This window comes from Petromyzon marinus, chromosome 33 (assembly GCF_048934315.1).
Source record: "Petromyzon marinus isolate PM22_M1 ecotype Great Lakes invasive population chromosome 33, UKy_Petmar_22M1.pri1.0, whole genome shotgun sequence".
Lineage (NCBI taxonomy): Eukaryota > Metazoa > Chordata > Hyperoartia > Petromyzontiformes > Petromyzontidae > Petromyzon > Petromyzon marinus.
In genome coordinates, this window is record NC_133699.1 from 4,111,540 (window position 1) to 4,135,982 (window position 24,443).

General features: G+C 46.0%; 1 protein-coding gene across 5 annotated transcripts in view; it reads right to left on the reverse strand.

The window, feature by feature from the left end:
• Positions 1 to 24,443, reverse strand: part of LOC116948332 (protein kinase C epsilon type-like) — a 145,151-nt gene that overhangs the window by 64,624 nt on the left and 56,084 nt on the right. Inside the window, exons 1-3 of one of the 5 annotated variants that reach the window (XM_032964902.2) lie at positions 13,314 to 13,378; positions 10,344 to 11,032; positions 977 to 1,022 (exon numbers count right to left, since the gene is read on the reverse strand). In XM_032964902.2, the coding sequence (XP_032820793.1) occupies positions 977 to 1,022; positions 10,344 to 10,895 (598 nt within the window). In that variant the 5' untranslated portion in view covers positions 10,896 to 11,032; positions 13,314 to 13,378. The other 4 variants (XM_032964903.2, XM_032964900.2, XM_032964899.2 and 1 more) reach the window with 4 other exon arrangements.

A 24,443-nucleotide genomic window follows, 5' to 3' on the forward strand; every position in this document is an offset into this window, starting at 1 on the left:
AGCGGAGAAAATGATGGTTTATTGACTTGGCCAAGACAAGAGAACTGCAAATGTATCGAGCATGCACCGATTGAATAACCCGAGGCATTTCTCTTGCGGGACCATCAATAAGCCATTAAACTAGGCAACCTTTCAAAAACAACCTCGTCCGATGCACGCTTTCCACCCATTCTTCCATTTTTGGTCTCCCCGCACGTAAAATCGAGTATTATAATAAAAAAAATCACAAGACTTTCAATTCCGTGGGATAGCTTCCCAAACAAATCCCCTTTGAAAGACTCACGGGCAGCACGTTATTAACCCACTGGAAAGGTTTTGTTGTGCAAGTGAGTCATACATGGTAATGTGATGCATAAATTAGGTCCCCGTGATGAACTGTAACTGCACGCGCTGCTGCAGGTATTGCAGCATAGTTTTGCTAGAGTGGACCTTTCATGAAGGACGTGTGACTTCACTGTGGCGTTTTATTTTTCCATTATGTGGCATTTCCAAATTTCAACTTTGCGAAGGATATTTTCCTTTTCTGTTTTGAAAAAACAACGTGAAGAAGTTTGAAACTCTCCAGCTCTCTTAATGTTCGCAAATGTGGGCAGTTTTTCAATTTAGCCCAACTGTGATAAAAAATATATCTCTGTTATTAGAGTTGGATTTGTTTTCATTCTCTGGAATAAAGCTTAAAGCCGTTGCCTTCTGAATTATGCAGTTGGTAAAGAATGCATCTGTTTATGGCTTTTGTCGTGCTGTTAATGTATTCTCATGGGCTGCCTGTAGCTATGGCAGCCAGCTGTGAGATCACTTTTCTTGAAAATAGGCTGCATTATGGCCCAATTAAGGCCGGGCGTTTTGGTACAAACGGCGGGGCCGGGGCCCGGTGTACAAAAAAACACGCGGCCCCAAAATGCGCACGTGCATGTGAATTTCACAAACAGAGCACACGCAGCTGTCTATAGTTGGAGTTTGAATGCGCCACACTTACTCAGGTCAATGATGACATACACCTTGCCTTCTGGCTCCAGGTCCACCTGTTGAAACAAAGCACACGAAATCAGAAATGTCAAATGCAATTTATACAGAAAGTAAAACGTTAATTTGAGCAACACTTTACAGTCGTACGTCAATCCACTGCTTGAAAAAAAAGAGGCTTCCCCAAAGCTGTGAGTCATTTTTGTTAGTTTAACCATATTTCACCACTCCGGACAGTCCGGGTTGGTGAAGGGGGGTATCACTGAGGACCGGCTCAGATATCACTAGCCCCTGATGTTAGCCATGGTTGAGAATCGAACTCGGGTTGACTGTGTATAATTGAAATCCAGGGGTACATTTTTACAAAAAAATAAAATAACACCAGTAATAATGTGAACACATTTTTATATATAATATTAACACAATGAATGTAATTATTCTAGAATAAAAGAGTACCTTGACCAACAGCACAGGATAACACGATAACATGTTCGTACATTTTCTTTAGTTTAGAGTTAAAAAGCCTCATGAATACACATCAGAGCCGATAATTAATGAAACCAGTCAAATTGTTCCATCTACCAACTGCAGTTTGAGTGACGATGTCCATAAATGTGAATCATGCAGAAATGGAATCCAAAGAAGGGAATAGAGCCCGAGAGTACGATCAGAGATGCATCAATAAAGTCGGCTCATGTACAGATGACCTGTGGCATGAGAGATGCTGCTCAGAATCTTTAGACTGGAATAATTCGATGAGCTATGAAGCTCTTTATCACAAATGTCCTGTAGGGGCACGGGGGTCGGAACGTTACAACAATACAAAAAAACGATAGGAGTGCCAAGTATAAGACATGTAAGAAAATCACTAAAAATAGAGGCCTTCACCCAGCAAATCATGGATGATGATGATAAAACTAATAAAACAAAACCTGAGAGACACAGGTTTGAGTCAGACAACTGGCAGCTCCATGTCACCAGCTACTGGTGGCACATGACTAGAATATGGCACTTCGCAGGTGGGTCACCTCGACTTTTCAAACTCTCAAACCCGTTAACGCTGCCAGGTGGCGACGAGTTGGCAGCATTGCAAATGGGATCGTTTACCAATTTGTGTGGACTGTTGCACATGTACAGCCCTTTTTGTCAAGCAACCGCTGGATGAGGGGGGCCTCCTCATTTCATGGGCATTAATTTGAGCATACTTCACCATGCTCGTGAGTGCAGGTTTGGTTGAGTACATAGGGTATAGACATCAGAACAAAGAAGTGCAGTACAAAATAATATTTCTTCTGCACTGCTCTCTGCTATCCACCATGTAGTCCTGCAGCCCTATTATGATCTGTACATGGTCATCACCCATCAAAGTACCAGCCAGTCACAATTTTGCTTAGATCTGACAAAATAAGGAGCATTCTGGGTGATTTGATCAGATGCTCTCTGAGTGCTATCCCCTCTGTGACTTAACACCAGACAGCAAATTTTCCCTCCCACATGCAAAAACATACATTAAATGGAATTTGCCATACATGCATGACCATCTTGAAAAATACTGAAACCTAAGTGAGGCTATCTGGAACACATAAAAGACGCTGGTGCAACGTTACGTTGTAAATCCATATCCCTGACAGCACCGATGTGTTTGGCTGGAACAAGTGACCCATGAATTCCATGAACCGATGTTTACATCAAAGCATTCGCAAGGTGAACTAAATGCCAGCGGGTGTCGGTTTTGGGGGATATGCACCACTTCTGTATGAAAGCCGATCGGCATTTGAAACAACGCACGGCAAGATCTGCCACACCCATACACACCGCATGGCCAGCATAGGGGTTGCTGGAACGCACCTCCACTTACTTACAATCCGCCCCAGACCAGGGGTCGGGAACTCGGGGCTCCAGAGCCGCGTGCGGCTCTTTATGGACTGCTTCGTGACGTAATGTACGTAATCGCATTGCATTGCGGGTCTTGAAATATTGAGTTTTGTACCGAATTCGAAAAAAAATGGCTCCTCTTGTTATTTTGTTTTCTGACCCCTGCCCCCGACTCTGGTACAGCATGGCACACTAAGTCCAAGTCCACACAGAGCATGCTGCCAAATACCACTTCAACAATGCGATGTTACCAATGCCATGAAAATACCCATTTGCTTAATCTGTTGACATTTGTATTAAACATTAACGCATCGTATTACAGTGCGCGCGGTCTGACAGGCTAGTTTGTATTCCTGACATGTTGAATAAGGGGGCTCCCTCTGAGGGTCTGGAATTTATTAACAAAAAAACCGACGAGTGAGTCACGCACAAAATTCTGAACTAGAAATGGAATTGGAATGATTGAAATGAAGTTACCTCCCAATGAATGCTAAATATGTTTTAATAGTTAATGTATAATTAAAGTTATAATTAAAACAAAGAATTATTACCCGCAATTAAGTTGATAATTAAAGTGTAGGGATGCATTGACAACAAGCGGCGGTGCAGCAACATGTTGTTGTACTGTACTATGCTCCAATGTTTATTGCTCCCCTCTTTCAGCAGCCAGCACTGAGCAGTGTAGTGAAGTATGGTCCAAGAAGCCCCACGACTTACGTGGCATGAGAGGTCCCCCCTTAGCGAGACAGTGAACTGACAAAACGGCTATACGTGCACATGTACAAAACATAACTTACTCATTTTGATTTAAAGCTTTCGTGACTGCAGTAATTCATATTCTTAGTTCTTTCGGTAAAGTCACGTTGAAGGGAAACAATAAAATATATATTGTTATATGTTGTTTTATATATATTTTATTATTTTATTGTTTCCCTTCAACGTGACTTTACCGAAAGAACTAAGGATATAACTTACTCAAGCAACAGATCTCAGTAAAACTAAGCAGGTCATCCTTACGGCTTGCAGATTACAACACAAAAACTGTGGTTAAAGTCTGCTCACACCCAAATACAACTGCGCATTTGCAAAGTTAAATAAGGATGCTTCGTTTCTCGTTTACTACTTTGGATATAATAACGTCACGACAATGCAAAAAAAACACTGTACATATTGTTTCGTGTCATTACACACCAACCTCACTTGCAAACTGAACCTGATCGGTTGCCTAAGGCCTTGCAATCGCACGTGAAAAGTGAGTCGTCATTAAAATAACTTTTGCAAATAAAAAAAATCCCTTCAAAGCTGCCGAGTATCAGTGTTTAAACATTCATACTTTCCCACTGGATATGTGTAAGCCGGTCTGCTTGTGTCAGATAGCACCCGACCACATGGCGGCGGTGAAATCAACACAATTCTGCAAGGCAATGTGTGAGATAAGGCAAGAGCAATTGTGCTGCGGATTAGATGACATTTGCGAGCCAGTCAGTCATCAGCCAATGGATTTTTCTTCGGTCTAAACTCTATGGTATGGGGTTTTAGTCTCTCAAAATGACAGCAATTTTTCAGGACACTGCATTAAGACTGAAATACTTAATGCTGGATACAAAGAACATTTTAAAACGTATCTTTTTTTCATGATAATAAATTCACTGCTCCGCTGCGGCAGCAACTTGACGTTTGCTTCGACGGCAAGCTTACATCTAACCATGGAAAAATAACACAGTAAATACCACACTGACCAATTAGACATTACAATGAACTAATCGGACCCTGCAAAGATCACGGGAAATGTTAAAACTTTAAAGGAAGGTGTTTGTGGGCACAGCGACAAATTTTGCAGATGGCCGTGCAATCACTAATCACTTACAGCGGCTAAGAGTTGCATAGCACCGTCTCGCGTCTATGGGTTATGTTTATTGATTACCTTGTTTGAATTTGTTGATAAACTTCGCTGCAATTTCTCAGATAAGTTTTAATAAAGCTTTGCTTTTCACGCCGTGTATTTTGATGTTGACGAGTTTGACATGACGCGTGTTTCAGCGTAAAGTTCATCTTTTGGTATACTAGTTTGATATTTTCTAACGATTTCACTTGACAAAATACGTGATGTAACTTTATATTATCACAAAATGGCAATATTCCACAACATGCTACATTACAACCGATACTTTTACCTACGACGTATCATTAATATAATTTTATTACGATTGCATTTTCTGGCTTCGTTCATAACACTGCCTTAAAAATATGCCTACACCCCACTAAAATATATGAACACATTTTTTAATTAAACCTGTTGTACAACAGTTCGTGAAGAATATTTTACAGCTACTGTACCCAGCACATTAAACCAAGGGAAAAAAAAAACCCCATTAGTGACTGTGGTAAGTGCAGAAAGCCATGCTTTGAACAGGATTCATATTATTTTCAGTGGCTATAGATACACAGCAATGTTCTCAAAAAAATTGTGGTTGCAAATGGGTCAAAATATATTTCTTAACCCAATATTGACTCAGAGATTACACTCAAGAGTCTTTTCAAACTGTAATCAAAATAAATAGATGCACTGCGGGACAGTGCAACGTGCAAAAGTAATCAACCTGGAAAACCGTGCTCCGACAAAGCCAAGGACAGAACATTAAATGATGATGAATGTTACGTTTGGAAGAAATAGCCTGCGTAGTAAAAAAAAACGAAACTACGATGAAGATAGCACTGAGCCACCTTCCACCTGTCGACCTTGAAGGGAGAGGCGGCAGGGGAACTGCACCGGCTGATTGCATTTCCCAGCGGCTGGGACGATGTGATCGGCTCAATTCAGACCGATCAAATTGGTTGCCGAGGCGGTTAGACAACGCGAGGGTTAGAATTAATTTAAATGGAAGACGACTGTATTCAAAACAAAAGTGGGTGTATCGGTGTACAAGCAAGGTGTAAAATTACCATGACCGCCGCACTGTTTGCGCTTCAAGCTTAACAGTACTCGCCCAATTTGGGGGAAAACAAATATTTTTCACCGCACATCTCCCCCACCGCTACACCAGTAACCCACACTGAACAAAAGATGGTGAAGTATGGCCAGATAACCTCTCCCCCCCCCCCACGGCCCATACGTTATGCAGTCACCCTCATCCGGCAGTGAAATGACAAGTGAATTGTGTATGTGTACACTATACCTTTTTCGAGAAATTTCACAAACTGTCAAAACTCGGGATCACAATTAAATTTAAGAACCCAGTTAATTTTGGCCTCTTTTTGGCCATCTCATTTGCATTGTTTTTCTATCATTTGCATCGTTTTTGTTCCCCGCTCAATCTCCCAAATGGTAACACTGGAAAATGCATTTCATAAACTGTAAATAATTGATTCTCACACAGAAAATTGCAAATGTATGATTTTCACACACGCGACTCGATGCATTTATAGCATGCATCACAAGCATAAGGATAGATTTAAAATGCTTAATTACACACCTAACAAATATACGTTTACCAAAACACATTCTCAGCCAATTGCCCAATAACAAATTTTGTTGAAAAAGCTTAACCCTTCTGATGAGAACCAGATGGTCGAAACTCATCCCGAGTTTGCTTATATACAGTTTTGCTAACAATAATCATATCATTGTCACGCACCTCTACATTTCGAAAACGCCAATCCTTGGCGCACAATATAAAACAGCACGATAACACCACCTCAGCTGATACCCATGGGTGTTAACAATGGTGGCACGTGCATAGCGGTAGGAAGATAGTGACACACACATATATCATAGCAGTAGCTCTCTGCAGGAAGAAACTAATAATGCAGCACCGAGACGAGGAATGCCTCATTAGCTGTGGCATTTGCCTTCTCACCGAAAGCCCTACACAGTACCTTGGTTGTATATCGCCCTGCCCCAGCAAGCAAACCCAAGTAGAGCCTTATGGATGCATTCGTATACATCTGCTGCTATTCCAATGTGAACAGCACAAACAAGGCATGCGGCAAAGTTAATGCTACCGGATGTTTTAATTGCACATTTCGTCCAAGCACTTTGTTCTTTCCCTCCCACCCACCACCATGCTGTCCGTACAACTGCTGTACCGTGAAATTATGCGAGAAGCGCCACTCATATTAATAGTGTACATCCATATTCCAAGCCCCTACCGCTTAATGATACCGCGAGCTCATAACTTGCAGAGCTCCAACATTTAAACAAAACATTTTTTTTTTTCAAAAATGTTTTTCCATGCGACACAGAGGGATAGGCCTGCAGCCATATCAAGGGCCCGGATTTGCCAGAGTAGGAAATTGGTGAATCTTTGTAAAAAGCTGAAATATTGCGACATCACCTCTTGGCATGTTTTTTTTACATGCACAGCATGTGTTACGCATGTAACACACGCACATGTAACACATCGAAAATTAATCCATGCACAAACAAAAAGTGCAATGTCATGTGATGAATACATTTCAATAAATTATTTAAATTTTCCTATCCACTTCTGGATTAAGGCTTCGCTATACCATATCAGTCATGGGAGTTGCTTAACCATACTTCATTATGTAAAAAATGTCATTCTTACGCAGAATATATTAGTTAAAGCTTTATATCCTTTTGTCTATCCACTGCAGGATGAAGGCCTCTCGTCATGCGGTTGTCAGTTGTGGCAGTTGTCTGGCCATACTTCACCATGTTCGTCAGTGTGGACTGTTAGTGGGGGAGTCCAGAATCGGCTCCTATAGCATCCGCCAGTGATGTTAGCCGTGACTGGGAATCGAACTCTGGTTGCCGTTTTCATAGTGCATCGAGCTAACCACTCACAGTGCTAGCGCTCTCCGAATGTAATGATTAAAATTGCGTAATTATTTAATTCACCCTTGAAAGCCTGAGTTTCATGACCAACTGGAGAATCCTGCTTGGGATGTTGGCACCAATAGGCGAATAATTTGCATGGGAGAAAGCTGTGGCACACGTACAGTACATGTACACGTGTCAATCCACTGCTGAATGAGGGCCTCCCCACGCCGTTCAGGCAGTGAGGGTCAAAATGACCATACTTCTCCACGCTGGGCAGTGCGAGTTTGTGAAGGGAATTGGAATATAGAACAATGGATTTTTATGCACTTCCCTTTAAACGCCCACGATACCTACTACAACACCTGTATTGTGAACGGTGGTCACCCATCCAAACACTATTTAACGCTGGTTAGCTTCCAAAGTCTGATGGGAATGAACACATTCCGGGTGATTTAGTAAGAGATATCCCATAAATACAACACGTAAAATTGGCGGAAATAAGTCAGCAACCTGCTTGCTGTACTGCCATATAATGGCCACCTCACATACCGAAAGTTTGGTGTCTCAGGAATTTAACAATTTGACACTGTAACGACTCGGGCTGTGATTTGATCCATGAACCAATTATTTTTCGTCTCCTCTGTAATTCTTTTAGATTCGTACAAATGATTTCATGCCATCACCCGAAAGGATATTTTGGCGTATCATTTAAAAAATATTAAAATACTGTCAATAATCCTTCTTCACATTCACTATGTATCATGTCAGAATCTTTTTAAATTAATAAATGCCAACCTCGTGTCTTACCCACAAATCTAGGAACTACCCAAAGCGTTGAGTAGGCATGTAAAATATATTCATCAACTGAAATTGATTATGCTCCTGACAAATAAACAATGCACGTGAGATTTGATTATTTACGATGCGTGTATATTACATGTCAATGTTCATCATCATCAGCCATGTTCAATCCACTGCTGGGAGAAAAGGTTCCCCAATATTGTCACCATTCCTCATGATCCTGCGATCCACCCAGCTCCTGCGCATGAGATGATCTCATTGCTTCATCTCTGTGATGGTTATTCTCGCAGGCGTGTTCTCTCCTTTGGCTGACACTCCGTCCCAAGTTCTGTCTACTTGCTATTATCCCTTCTAACCACGGCGTGTCTTGCCCAAGCCTAATTAAAACTCAACTGGCATTTTACCAATGTTGCATTGAGGATCAAGTAAAGTTATAAAAAAAATAACTGGATGAATTAAAAATGAGATGGTAAAAATGAAATTTAAAAAATGAAAGCATGACTGTAAATCAATCACAATTAAATTTCGATTTAAAGCTTTCGTGACTGCAGGGATTCATATTCTTGGTTCTTTCGGAAAAGTCACGTTCAAGGGAAATAATACAAATAAAACAATACAATTATCACGACGTTTCGATTGCAACACAAGCAACCATCATCAGGTGTGAAAACCACAGTAATATTTTTTTTTAAACCGCCACTTTTTTCAAAAAAAATATTCCTGTGGTTTTCACACCTGATAATGATTGCTTTTGTTGCAATCGAAACGTCGTGAGAATTGTATTGTTTGATTTTTATTATTTCCCTTGTACGTGACTTTACCGAAAGAACCAAGAATATCAATCACAATTCATTGAATCACTGGAAAGTGTGCTGGGAGTGGGGGGGGGTACTCCAGTTGAATCGTAAACATGGCCACAGGCAGCCATTGCCACCATGCACACATGTCCAGCTATGGATGTTCATTTAATTTTGGGGGGTTTTACGATAATTGCACGCACAAAAACCTATTAAAAAAAACATTACCAATCTTCACCAAACCCACAATAACCGGAGTGGTGAAGTATGATCAAAACAAGCTCAATGACTGACATGGCGTGGTTAGGCCTTCATCTAGCAGTGGCTTGACCAAGTGCTGTACGTTTATTATATATTGTATCTATGTCACCTGAACAATGACATTGCAACATGCGTCTGTAAAAATGCGTCCCATGCGCCAAGCAGTTTGATCAAGCACTAAAAAAGTAGAACACTATAGATTCCATTACTTTGGAATCAATACAATATTCCGTAAACGGTAAAAAATCGATAATAAAAGTGCAGGAGATCCAAAACACTGAGCACGCTTCGCCAGTGCCCTAACTTACAAAAAATATATATTATACGTACATAGGCAGCTTACTCTGCGTCAAGAGATAAGAGAGAAAAGCTGATCAATATACTCATGGTGCTCTTTTAGTGATAAAGCAAGATGATGAAAGGTTAGTACTTCAATCTGGAACTGCTATTGAGTTTCAAAAAGGTGCAGCCCTACAAGAGCTTGCTCACACTACCGCTGGAGAAAAGGCCTCCACAAGAGGCAGTTCTAGACGGCCCCTCGAGAGGGTAGTTTGCCTACTCTTTCATAACGGCCAGATATCTTGGTAGAAGTGGGAGAAGTCACACTTTTACACTACGACACGCAACCTAGGTGTTTACTGTTGGTGGACACATATTCGGGGATTTAAGAAACTTGATCATTGTTTGAACTGCCACGCTGCGAGATCGATCGACCCTACAATCGAACGACCGATCTACAGTGCACTGGCCAACCCCCACAGAAATTTCCAAAATGCCAATTCTCCCACTTGCACCACCGTCATCACTACCACCACCACCACCGCCTCTGCCGCCACCACCCCAGTGCCAACAGGCTCACCCACCCAGCTCTCGAAGTGCAGGCTCTCGCTCTGCAGCAGCTCTTCGAAAGAGATGGTGCAGTTGGCGACAAAGTCGTCGTAGCCGATGGTCGTGTCGTGGAAGACGGCAAGTTCCATGCGCTGCCCCTCGCACACCTGCGTCACAAACTCCTCATCCCAGCGAGGGCAGCTGGTGCGCTGCCTCGTCTGCGTCTGCCCCACGTGCAAGTCGTCCACGTTGAGCGCAACGTACGGATCCAGCAGTGGGCGCTGCTGATTCTGTTGCTGATTCTGATTCTGCTGCAGTTGATTCTGTTGATTTTGTTGGCCCGATTGCGGCTGTTGCTGCTGGTTTGGCTGGCCCTGCTGTTGGTTTTGCGGACTCTGCTGCTGCTGCTGTTGCTGCTGTTGAAGCTGTTGCTGCTGCTGGCTGTGCTGCTGATGCTGGCTGGCCTGTGAGCGGGACACCACCTTCATGCCAGGCACCAGCGCCGAGTGCCGGAGTGACCACGGCGTGGGTTTCAGCTCGGCCGCCTCCCGTACCCTCACTCGCAGTGAACCGCTGAAGAGCACCATGGCAGCAGGAGCTCTCTCACGTTCTCTCTTCCTCCTTCTCCTTCACTTCCTCGTCACAGCCCTCAATGCAAGGCCCCCGACAAGCCGACTGAAGAGGCTCTGGCGAACTGCATTAAGTCAATGGCCACTGCAGGCGCCTTGTGGGGGAAAGACAGGAAATGGTTGGGATTCAGGTCAACATGAACAGCCACCCTTTAACGCAAAGCTTAACCAGTTAATATTTACAATACAATATAACAATTACAATATTGTGACAAGGAACTGCAAGTTAATAGAAAAGCTTATGCAATTAGCAGGGTACCTCAGGTTATTATATAGCAGAGTATTATTAGTGTTTTTTTACAACATTAACTTTTCCATTTGTATTGTGTATGGAAGAATGACCGCTGTACAGCAATAATTTACAACCATTTGTCAATCCGCTGTGTTGGTCATCGGGTTATTTTGACCATACTTCTCCATTTTGGTCAAATGTCACTCACCACTGATGTTAGCCATGACTCAGGTCACTGGGTTCACAACACAGTGTGCTATCTGCTGCGTCACCACTCCAACCCTCACCGGTTAAAATTAAAGTCTTCAGACGAGGCATCGTGAGATTATGAAATACATAATTATCAGTGACATTGTTATCGGAGGCATTTGCTTTCACGTATCCTGTATGTCATATATACTTTGGCAAAAATGTATCGTTAAAATAACAATGTACAGCCCTACGTCCACCCACTGCTGGTTGACAGCCTGCCAAGCGGTGTTGGTCACGGGGGTTGTTGTTTGACCTACGCTGTAAATGCAGGTCAGTGAAGAGAGGGCCCAGGACCAGTTCAGCTATCACTCACCAGTGAAGTTTGTCATGGGTTTGTGGCACGGCATGCGAACCAGTGGCACCGCTACACCTCTCTCCAGCAATGCCAGAGCATGCATATAATGCTTTTCATCATAAATAAATAATCATTATAAAGGACGGCGATAGTATATTGTAAGAGATACCACAATACAATGCATTACTGTAAAATCAAAGAGAATTACACCACGGCTTTAATATTCATCATAGGGTTTTTTTTTGCAAGACACATCGATTTAATGAGCCGTGAATCAAAGCAAAGGGTCAAAAGTCATAACGGTGCCCCTTAAATCACGGAGCCATTAATGACAATTCCACATTCACATCACATGAGCCTGCGTCCACCTGTAGTAACAGCCACTGCCGACTTACCTTTCAGAAACGGGAGAACGTGACCTCACTACTAATACACTGGACGTGATAATACCAAATAATCGACATTCTAAGTAAAGTAGACCCCATGTCAACCTACCTTTGTCAATATCACTGGTAATACAGTGATGTGGAATCACTAAAACACTAACATTGACAGTGATAACTCAGCTGGTGGTGCAAATTTACACATTGTTATGACAACCCCGAGTCCATTTACAAATACAGTACAACCACTGCTAACCTACTACCAGTGACCAACACCTGTCTGCAGAAACACCTTATGGTTAGTGACACTAATCACCGAGGCTGTGATAGAAATACCATCGTAATGTTATGCCAAAACCAAATAAATCCAGAGTACAACCAGAGCACAACCATTGCCGTCAACAGAGGTTTTAACAAGCAGGGGGCAAAGGAACGGTGATTACACACTCCTGACAATAACTCAGCCAAGCAGTGGAAACGGCACATTCTTACGGCAAGGCAAGTCCATCCATGGCACGACCAGTACATTCATTACAAACCACCGCTCAACTTACCGATGTCATAAATGCGCGGTATAGGCGGAGCAAAATGAGCATGCATCGACACACCGAGTGGCCATACTTGAGGCAGTGGCGGGAATAATTCCACAATAGTATGGCAAGAGCAAAGCGGGGTCCGTCACTAGCGGTACGACAGTAACGAGACCACTTTGGCGTTCCGAAACGCACCTCTCGTCGTGATCGGGCGATGGGCAAAGCAACGCAGCACCCTTTGACTAGAATCACGACAATCGCAGCAGCAGTAGCAGCAGCAGCGAGGGCGACAACAGCGGCAATAATAATAATAACAGCAGCGGCGGGCAGTAGGGCGAGAGCGTAAACGACGACGTGAAATAATGTCTGTGGAGTCACGTACCGCCTTCAAGACTCTTAATATTTACGTTGAAGCCCATTCGCCATTGCTTGAAGCAGCATCGGCGGGGGAGGGAGAGAGCAAAGGGGGTGGTGGGATGGGAAGGATAAAATAAAAAATATATATTTTTTAAAATATTCATAAACTTCGCGATAACACCAGGCGAAGCGCACGCTGCTGCTGCTGCTGCCCGCCCGCCGTAACAACTGCGACTGGTTTGAAGGCGGACCGCCGTGGAGGCGGCGGCGGCGGCAGCGGGGGGGGTTGTTGATGGTGACGATGTCGCCGATGATGTTACACACACGGCGCTTGACGCGGGGTACGGCGGCGGTGATGTTGTTGTTGTTTAATGATGTGGGGAGACGTCGCGCGCGCTCGGCGCGAGGCGGGGGGCGGGGCGGCTGTGTAAAGGGGGTGGGGGGGGGGACTTGAGGGGGAGGGGGTTGCCGCAGGGTGGGGGGGTTGGGCGGGGGGCGGGGCTCGTGGGGGAGGGGGGGGCGCGACCGAGTTTTTTTTTGGGGGGGGGGTTATATGAAACGAGCGAGGGTTTCCGTTTCCGGTTAACGGACGGAAGTGCGTATTACACTTCCGGTGCGCGCGCGCGCATCGATACCACGTGATCAGGCCTCGTGATGATGTAATCGCCCTGTGACGATTCGCAGCCACTGGTAGAATCGATGGACACGATTCGTCTCGGATGCGCGTGGATTCCAAGTATTGAGCCTCCACGTTGAACGTGGCCGCGACAGTACGAAAAGTCCACGTGGGTTAGAGCGAACAATGATGATGATCAGACGTGATCGATCCACTGCATATCGATGAAGGCCTCTCCAATTCGCTCCCCCCACCCCCCATGTCTCACGATCTTGGGATGCAAAGATTCATCCAGCATCTGCACATGAACTAATTTGATCGCTTCAAGTTTCATCGATGTACGTGCCCTATTATCTCCATCTCCATATATATTAAAGGCAAAGTTGTGAATATGTTTGTTCAAAATGTTTAGCGTACTTCCCGACATGCAACAAACTTCACTTTTTTTTGGGGGGGGGGGGAGCTCAATGCAGATATTTTTTGCACGGCAAGTGAGCTGTGACGTCAAATTTGTCACGTGACCCGCGCACGTGGAAGCGTAACGCGTTGTAGTGTAGTGGTTAGCGCGCCGCGCTACGAACCCGGCGACCCGAGTTCGATTCCCGCTCACGGCCACCACCGGTGACGATTATTTCAACCGCTCATGGGCCTCCCCTAGGTCGACTCAGCCTCAAACGAGTAACTGCTGTGGTGTGTGAACATCGCCACTGGGGAGACAAAGGCGGCCGGGCGTGGTGAATCCTAAGTCCTGGGCGAAGCCGGGTAGTACAGCTAATAATCATATATATTTGGGTTCATATTATACAGGATAGTACTGTACACGCATTCGGCGCAGTGCTGCCAAGCCACCTGTCCACCACTTGATTACTGAAGCCGGATCGAAATCAAAATCATGAAATAAACAGACTAATAAAGAGTGCATTTGCCTATCTTACAGTTACATATTAATTTCTCACATTAACATCACTAGCCTCAGCCACTTCTTTATGACCCTTGGGCTACACCCATTTCAAACCTTTTAAAACAGTCTGTCTCAGCAGCAGGCCATGCTTTCCCACCTGATGATGGACGCTTGTGTTCCGCCCGAAACGTCGTGATTTATTTTATACCTACGTGACTTTACCTTAAAGAACCAAAGAGTATGGATTCCTGCAGTCACGAAAACTTCAAATCAAGATAGTGCCTTTGCCGTTAGAAAACCTGAAAATTTGGTCCTAAAACTCGGCATCCAATTGTGTGCCTCGTCAAGAATGGTTTCAGTGCACGCCTCCTTCCATTGGCATGGATCAGAAACACGGGCAACGAAGCTGAGCAGTGCACAGAGTCGCGTCGAGAGGTCGATGCTTCCTCCAGTATGAATACATTCTGAGTGACACCGACAGTGAGAGTGAGGAACACGTGGAACAGGGGATCAGATGTGTGACATGAAGGCCTGTAAGCGCACGTGGGCAGGAGACCTCACGGCTAGCAGGCATGATGATTGTTGGACCGAATGGCAGCCGAAGAAACGAAAGCACCTGGGGGAGAAGGGTGACTTCAGGAGAGATGGGAGCAAAAAGGTGCCCGGTTAGATTGCAGAAGTGGGATGGATTGTTGTTGCCATGATGACAACAGCAGAGAGTAAATCGTGGCTAACGATGACGAGTATGATTTTGACGTAGTAACTTTATTAATCGCCACAATGCTGACATTAAACTTACAGTATTTACACTCCGTGCGTATCCCTCTCTTTCGTATGGATATGATTTGTGAAGCGACTATTGTACGAACTTGATTTGGAGCTTTCGTGACTGCGGGAATTACTATTTGGTTCTTTGAGTAAAGTCACGTAGAAATAAAAATAAATTAAACAATAGCATACGACGTTTCGATTGCAACACAAGCAATCATCAGGTAGAAATGAAAGAGAAAACAAATCTAGTAAACTTAGAAATATAATGCAATACAACATGGAGAGTCGGCTAACATAACAGTCAACACCCTACCTGGTTGATTAACGTTCTTCCAAAGATTGCTAAATTTGAGAGACAAAACACAGACACGGAGACAAAGAGACAGACACACAAGCAGAGAGAGATAACACAGAGACACAACAACAACCGCCATTCGCCACTAAGTGGCGGTGACGTCACCACGACGCTTCTGCCAGGCCATGTGCACCTTGAGGCCACGTGAAGTGTCGAACGCCCGCTGGCAGGAGGTCACGGGGCAGACCCAAGTGCCACGGGTCGACTGACTAAGATGACTGAGATGACCGGCTGATACACCACCTGTGCCCCCTACTGTGCCAACCTGCTGTGCTTTAGCCACCCGGAGCTCCGCTCGTTGTTGTGAGCGTCGCTCCTCCGCCCTTCGTTGTTGTTGGAGGGCGACTGCCTCCAACTGCCCAGTAGCGTCCTTCACGAGCCCCCTCCACAGAGGCCGATCTTGACACCGCTGGTACCAGTCATCTGCAAGTCCACTCAGCTCCACGTCCTCCTGTACCACATCACTCCATCTCTTCTCTAGCGCGTGCCGCACCCGTTTAGCCCCCTCGATCCGGCCAAACAAAAGCTGTTTCGGCATGCGGTGGCTGGGCATGCGGGCTACATGACCCAGCCAACGCAGCCTTGCCTGCCGGAGGAGCTCACCGATAGGACCTTGCCCAGATCTTTCAAAGATTTGTGAGCTCTTCACGCAATCCAGCCTGGTTAAACCCAGGATGGATCGTAGGCAGGCCAGCCTAAATGTTTCTAACCGGCGAAGATGTTCCATTAGGGGGGTCCACATTTCGCAAGCGTAGAGAAGGGAGGGAATGACCGTGGCCGAGAAGACCTGAAGCTCAGTGCGGAGCGACAGACCAGGTAGCTTCCACACAGCGTTACGCAACCGATGAAAAGATATTGCCGCTCGACTGATTCGGAGTGAGACCTCTGCTGTTAAACTGGAGCCAGTCATAAGCAAACTGCCCAGGTATGGGAAACTCTCCACTCTCTCACAACTGCCCCATCACCGATTGGGAGTTGTGGGGGTGGAGTATCCGATGGTGCAAAATACCAAGGCAGGTGCTTAGTTTTGGTGGGGCTGATGGTAAGGCCCCATCTCTTAGTGGCATGCTCCAGTCTCAGCAGCAGCGTCTCCAACTCTTCCTCTGAATGAGCAGCTATTACCAAATCATCAGCATACATAACGTGGTTGAGCAATAGGGAGCCATCCCTTGACCGCACCCGGGCATCGATCAGCCTCCCATTATATCTGTACCAAATGGAGATTCCCCTGGTACAGCTATTGAAGGCTTCACGAACTTAGTGATCCAAATAGATGTTAAATAATGTGGGAGCCACAGGACATCCCTGTCGCACCCCAAGGTGTACAGGGAATGGCTCTGACTCCCGGCCACGTAGTTTTACCCGGGCCCGCTCACCATCATGAAGGTCCTTAATGATCGTGAGCAGAGGTTCAGGGACTCCAAAAGCACGAAGAACAACCCAGAGCCCAGGCTTACTGATGGTATCATAGGCCTTGACCAGGTCAATAAAGCAGAGATGTAGGTCTTGTTGGAATTCCCTACACCTCTGCTGTAGCAGACGGACAGAAAATACGGTGTCTGTGCAGGACCGCCCTTTCCTGAAACCGCATTGGCGCTCCGCAAGCCTCTCCTCAGCGTGCCTGGCAAGGCGATGTTGAATAATCCTTGCCAGGACCTTTCCTGGCACACTGAGGCGTGAGATGCCCCTGTAGTTGTTACAGTCTGTGCGGTCCCCCTTCTTAAAGAGGGGAACCACCAGGGCATCCTTCCAATCCTGCGGAACTCGTCCATCGGTCCAGACTTGTTATGATGTCATATAGGGCAGTCTGTGCACAAACGCCACCCTCCCTCAGTATTTCGCTTAGGAAACCATCTCTACCCGGTGCCTTTCCTGGTCTCAGACTCCAGATCGCCTTCAGTACTTCCTCAACAGATGGCACCTCAACCAGCCACTCACAGGGGGTGACTTCTTCCAATATTTGAGGCACTGCAGCCTCAGCAGGGTCATCCCCACTTTGTGCCACGATGTTTCCTGGCTGAGGGATTTCCCCTCCCCCAGGACCTCACACAAATGCTCAGCAAATCTGCAAACCTGTTCCTGGGGGTCGGAGATTGGATCACCGTTTTTTCCCCTAATGATGGTAATAGATGTGTTGCCGCAGGTTACTTTTTTGATGGAGTTAAATAGAGATTTGTGATCACGGGCCACTGAGGCAGACTCCATCTCCTCAGCAACCCGCGACCACCACCCATCCTTGCAGCGCCTCACGGCTCTCCGAACCTCCGAGCGAAGGCTGTGGTAAGCCTCCTCATTCTCAGACGTGGGATTCTGTAGCCGATGACAGTGGGCCTGTCGCTTTATCTCAACCATCCTGAACACCTCCTCTGTCAGCCAGGGTCTCTGGGGAGGTCTGGACCGCGTACCCAAAGCAGCCATGGCAGCTGCATGAGTCACAGTCCTAAACCTCGCCCATTTACCCTCGACATCAGGAGGAGTGGGGGACGATGCCAACCCCAGCCGCAAGCGATGATGAAATTCTCGCTTGCAACTTTCATCAGATAACTGAGACCAGTTATCTAGGTTGGAATGGGGTCCTGGGTGTACACCCACCACCGGAGTGGAAGAATGGCAGGTGCATCTTACAGATGACTAGACGATGGTCAGAGGGCAGATCAGCTCCACGGTAGGTCCTGGTGTCAAGGACATGGGCTCGCATCCGCTGGTCCGTCACTATGTAGTCCAGCAGATGTTTTTGCTTGGACCCGATATGCATCCATGATGTTGTGTGGATGCGCCGATGCCGGAACAGCGTGTTGGTAATTACAAGCCCATGGGCTGCACAAAAATCTAGCAGTCTCCAACCGTTATTATTGAGCTGATCTGGTCCATGCCCTCCAATCACTCCAGACCAGGTGCCAGCATCATGACCAACTCGGGCATTGAAGTCACCCAACAAGATGAGAGACACACAGAGAGAGAGAGACACACACATAGGCACACAGAGAAACGTCGTATGCTATTATTTAATTTATTTTTCTTTATTTTTCTTTCAACGTGACTTTACCGAAAGAACCAAAGAGAGACTATTGTACGGTGGACAGGTAGAGTCTCCAGGTTGGAAACCCAGCTGCTGGCTTCCACAGCACGGCGAGTGAATGCCACCCGTCCCTTCGGAGGACGCTCACAGTGGGCATGCAGTTGCATTTGGGGTGAATATGTTTTTACTTTTCTTGTACTTTGCACCACTGTCGTGTGTTTGTGTTGTTTGTTGTTGGAACGTTCTTACCCGCCCCTACTGGAGGTCTGTGAAAAGAGCTTTATAGCTCTTCGGATTACTCCAGTATAAATAAATGTTCTGATTCTGAATCTGTGATTGTCCATATGCGGGGGAGTAGGTAGGGGATTGCACCTTCCGCGGCCCACTGCGAGCAGATTATTTTTGCTGCTATAAATTTCCACGTGATGAGCCAATTCGTTGCTGCTATAAATTTCCACGTGATGAGCCAATTCGTTGAGCTATCATTTGTGGCCAGGTCGCTTCTGAAAAAGAAGCTAAGAGCTCAGTGGGCTTTACCTGGTAAAATACAAAAAGTACGTAATTTCCTTTCCTAAACTCTGCACTCTTGTCGTGTTCAGTATTGTTTGTTGTTTTGACTTTCTGTCCCGCCCCAACTCGACTTAGCATCAAATGAGTACCTGGTGCGGTGTGTAAACATCGCCACTGGGGAAACAAAGGCGGCCGGGTGTGGTGCTGGCTACCCACCCCCTCGTGTGCCGTTCCGGCTTTCACAGGTGCTCGCTAACAGCACTTGCTCCAACAGTATGTTGAGGCTATACTGGGGATTTTTTGTCCGTGATATACAGTGCATCATTGTACTCAATTACACTCATATCAGACACCTTCCCCCCCCCTTCCAAATTAAAGAAAAACGCACCACTTAAGCAGCGATGGCGACAGACGGAAGAATCCACAGAAAGAGCCACTCAAAATACGAATGTTGTCACTGAAACCTTCTCAATCGATTTATATATTTTTTTCCGATTCACACGATGCATTCGTCTCCTAAGAGTAAGAGGCTGCATGTCTGTCCATTACAATGATTTATTTGATCGACAGCAGTTGTAGGAGTTCACGATAACGCTCAGGTCGTCTTCATCGTCAGCATCACCATCGGAAGCCATGAACTATCACACTGCTATATAGAGGCCTCAAAACGCTGTAATTATATCCATGCTTCTTCCTGCACACAAACTAATTTAATCATTGCGTCTCTGCTGTGCGTGTCCTCATGGACCAGCGGTCGGCAACCGCAATAACATGAATACATTTTTTTTCGAATTCGGTAACCCCCCCCCCCGCTCAATATTTAAAGAGCCGCAATGCATTGTGAATCACGTCACTGAAGCAGTCCACAAAGAGCCGCATGCGGCTCCGGAACCGTAGTTTTGCCGATCCCTTCCATAGACGCATTCCTTTCTCAGTCTGTCACTCTGTCGTTATGCTCGAGCGCGTCATCATCCTTGCGAGTGATGTGTCATGTTAAAGGACTATCTGTGAAGAAGAGCTTTGAAGCTCATCGGATTCCTCCAGCACGCGAAATTAAAGATTCTGATCTTTATTTCAAATGTCCGTTACGCACGTTCTCCCATCCACGTGTTGCTCTTCCTGTCTCTCAATGTAAAATGCACGAGGCTGCAAGTCGTGCAGCCCGAGATTGTTCACCCGGCCCTGGGAGGGCGAAAACTTATCGAGCACAGCCCCCAAAAATCTGGAACTCACTCACCCCGACTGCCTGCCACCGGACGTCCGAAACTGGCCGAGTGTCTCTCAATTCCGTGGTCTGTGCAAGACACACGCCTGCTCACAAAGGCGTTTGGGTTAGATCGCGTAGATATTAATGTGTCGTAACCCTCCACCACCCGACACAGCCAGTAAGGTTTGTCACGTAAACAACGCGCCAATCAGTTAGTACTGCAGCCCACCGGTGTGTTGGAGAGTAAATCCACAACATTTACAATTTAAAAACGACGTTTCGCTGGTAATTACGTTCAGCATCATTGGGCGATTTGGCAAATCGCTCAAAAACCTTTATCGTAAATAATATTGGTCGCGAAAGCCTTCGTGTTAGACACCTGTTCACACTCGCCTTCCCCTAATATCTAAAATTTAAGAAGGTGGTGGGGACACTCAAAAACCGTTTCTTTACTTTGTATTTAATTTTATTTACCACGTATTTTTCTCACGCTATTTGTTGTGCACGGCTGCGCTTCATTTTGCGCGCGGTTGCAATTCACTCTGCTCCGTCGGCGTGAGCCGCTGAGGTCGTGACAGGTCTCTGTTCTGTTCATCTCTCTTGCTGCTCCTTGCCCCCCCCTCGGTACCGATGACATTCCGTTGTACTGTGCACTGATGCCTACTGTATTGAGGGCGATATTGGCACGCAAAATAAAGATTGGTTGATTGATTGATTAAAGGTCCTGAGAGTTCGTGTGCTCAGGTAGTACACGTCACCAGGAGATTTGTTTGGTTCCCTCTGCTTCAAAATAATCATTTTAGCATGAATGCAAGAGGTATGCACTGATGTAAGTTTGCCTGTAAGGCATTAACTAAGACATTTCCACAAAGTACATCCGGGGTTGTAATTCAATACTTAAACAATTTTAATATTAATCCATCTGGCGGAGGGAGTGGTGGCACGGTGGTAAGCATACAGCACTATGAACTATCTAAGTTCACGTGACCTCCATGGTTAAAATTCGTGATGAGTGATATCTGAAATCAGTCCTAACCCCCCCCCTCCTTCATCTACCGGTACTAACCAGTCTGGTGAAGTATGGTCAAACAGCCCCCAGAACAAAAATAGCATGGAGGGACATTCATCTAGCAGTGGATTTGGTGACAGGGCCGTGACATATAAAACCTGTCTCGTAACATTGCATCTCTCTTCTGTTTAAAAATATCCTTCCACGTTCAGTTTTTTTTCATGTGCAATGTAGATTTGTCACTTAGCTACCACGAATGTAAGTGGTTTTGGATTATTCTGTACCCTATTCAACTCAAATAGCAATTGCTTTTGAACTATACTCTAAATCACAGCTTTAGGGGCCCTCAATTTAGTACGTACGCATGGAGGGGGGCGGGGGGGTTAACCCAAATGCGTAGGCTTGCGTATGGGGGGTCTACTGACAATGTTCCCGTACGCATAGGAAACGGGGGGGGGGGGGGGTGAAGCCTCGATAATAATGTCTACATTCGCCTTCAAATGAGTTAGATAGTCCGGTGGTGGACAATCTGTTTGCTTAAAGACGTTAATATTATTAATCCTTGATCGTTTCTGCGTGGATTAAATATCGGCCGTTCTATAGGATTCGGGGGTGCGGGGGGGATTAAAAAGTCCGCGTGCGTACAGGGAGGGGAGGGGGAGAGGTCAAGTTTTGACAGATTTTTGCGTACGTACTAAATGGATGGCCCTTAAACACATCTCATTGGGATGTAATTGCTTTTAAACCTCGACGAACCCAGAGATTAACTTCTCACGGATTATTTCCAGATCGCTGATAGACCATATTGGGTAACATGCAGGGGCGGAGCCAGGATTTTGACTTTGGGAGGGGGGGCTGACTTCAATATTCTGAGATACCCAGTGTTTATGTTTTACAATGGGCGCCACAAATGTATAAAACACATTTTATTGGATTTGAACGCGGAGTTTATTAATAGGTCGGAGCCGCTGACGTGGCTAATAAGTTCGATAAGTTTGAAAGGCTGCCGCTCAAGCAGCCCGCAGGACAGCACGAGGTGACAGCCAGCATTTTGCAGCAGCCAGATATCCGGTTATCCCAATTACCGACTTTACCAAAATTTCAGGGGGGGCTAAGCCCCCCCAGCCCCCTTCCCATGGCTCTGCCCCTGGTAACATGTGAGCATGTCGCTACAGCTTTCGCCAGTGGTATACTCGATGTGGTCTACCGGGTATGGAAATATTGTCCAGTTGTCCAATCCAGACAGACACGCCTGAAGTTAATCTCTGACCTATATGGCTCAATATATATATTTTATATATATAAAATATATATATATATTATATATCTTATAACAATAAGGTGGTTGTGGAAGCAGATAACTATACACGAAAACTAAAGTAGTTTTTTTTTATTTTAGCAGGTGAGCTATACTGTATTAGCTCTTTTTCAGGAGTGACCTTGGCCAAAAATTATAGCTCAACAAAGTGGCTGACTATGTGCAAATGCATAGCAGCCAAATACTCAAAACGTACAGGACGTACAGGATAAAAAACGTACAGAATAACAATATATTTTGCTGTACAGTACTACAACGTAGCCCAACTTAGAGGGCCATCTAGAGGGGGAGGTGCGGGGTCCGTGTGCCCAACCCCCCAACATGTCTTCATATTAAAAACGGACGTATTACATCTGACAACGTGCCATCGATGCGCCCCCCCCCCAAAGTGCGGGGCCCGGGACAGTCGCCCCCCGATCCGCCGTGTACCCTAGGGACAGCTGTGCCCACCCCCACACCTACCAAGGGGGGTTAAGGGTGAATGAAAGAGAAGCGAGCTACTTGCATTTATATTGATATGACTGTGACGTAAGCTTCTAAAGCAATTCGGTGAATTACTTTCACGAGCCTAACAGTGCCTTCACTGTGCGCCCACAAAGCTACGAAGTCCCCCCCCCCCCCCAACTGCTGACCTAGACGGGGCATTCATTGGCCAGAACCGTCCTGAGCATGGGCTAAAATTAAACACCGCTCACGTGCAACGCCGCCGTCGATGATGCCAGCAGCTCGACACCGGCTGCGTTCAGTGTTGGCAGCAAGGCGATGAGCAAAGTAAGCAAAAGCGTATCGCCCCCCCAAGTAGCACAAGGGGTGCTTATTTCAGGAGGGGGGACCCATCGAGATGCATCAAATAATGTACCAGCTGGAGCTCAGATAACGAATAAATATTAACATCGCATCATTCTAATAGCACGTTGCCTTTTAACGTCATCATTTCGACCTAGGGGAGGCGCCAGGACTGGTTCAGATAATCTCCACCGGTGTTGGCCACCACCACAGCTGCCGCCACCGTGATCACCAACGACCATCGTCCAGACGGCCGGCAAGTAAAATAACAAGAAGGATAATTTTCTTTCCTTTCGAATTCGGTCCAAAAAATATTCAAAGAGCCGCGATGCAACGTGAATACGAGGACAGTGGCCCTGAAGTGAGTGACGTTACATAGCTCCGGAGCCGCAGGTTGCCGACCACGTGGCCGGCGAGCCACAACCACTGATGGTGTGGGGAGGGAGGAGAGGGAGGAGGGGGTGCGGGGAAATGGCCATCGCGAAATCGGCGAGTGGCCATCGGGAACGCCGGGCGAGAAGCCAGCGCGCGCCCTCGTTCCCGCACGGTGCCACCGAGCCAGGCTGGCCCCAAGCCAGCCCGAGTGGGCTATCAAACGTTCAGGTGGTTGTCGGTGGTGGTGGTGTTGCAAACTCCACGTGGGCTGTGTACATACATACACATTTTGTTCACGTGACGAACCTCACTGATTGGCTGTGTCGGGTGGTGGCGGGTTTCACAACGCATTTATATTTACGCGATCTAATCCAACCCCTTAAAACAAACCTCAATTGTGGATGTTTGTACTGTATATTGAACTTCTTTCGCAACGGACGTAGGCAACCGTGCCAATCGGAGGTGCGGAATAGAAGGACAAGAAACAATACACTAAAATTAGTTTTAAGTAAATGAGTTTTCAATCGCGATTTAAAAGTGCATGGCTCCATTGGCTTCCTAATATCGGAAGAAAGAGCGTTCCAGAC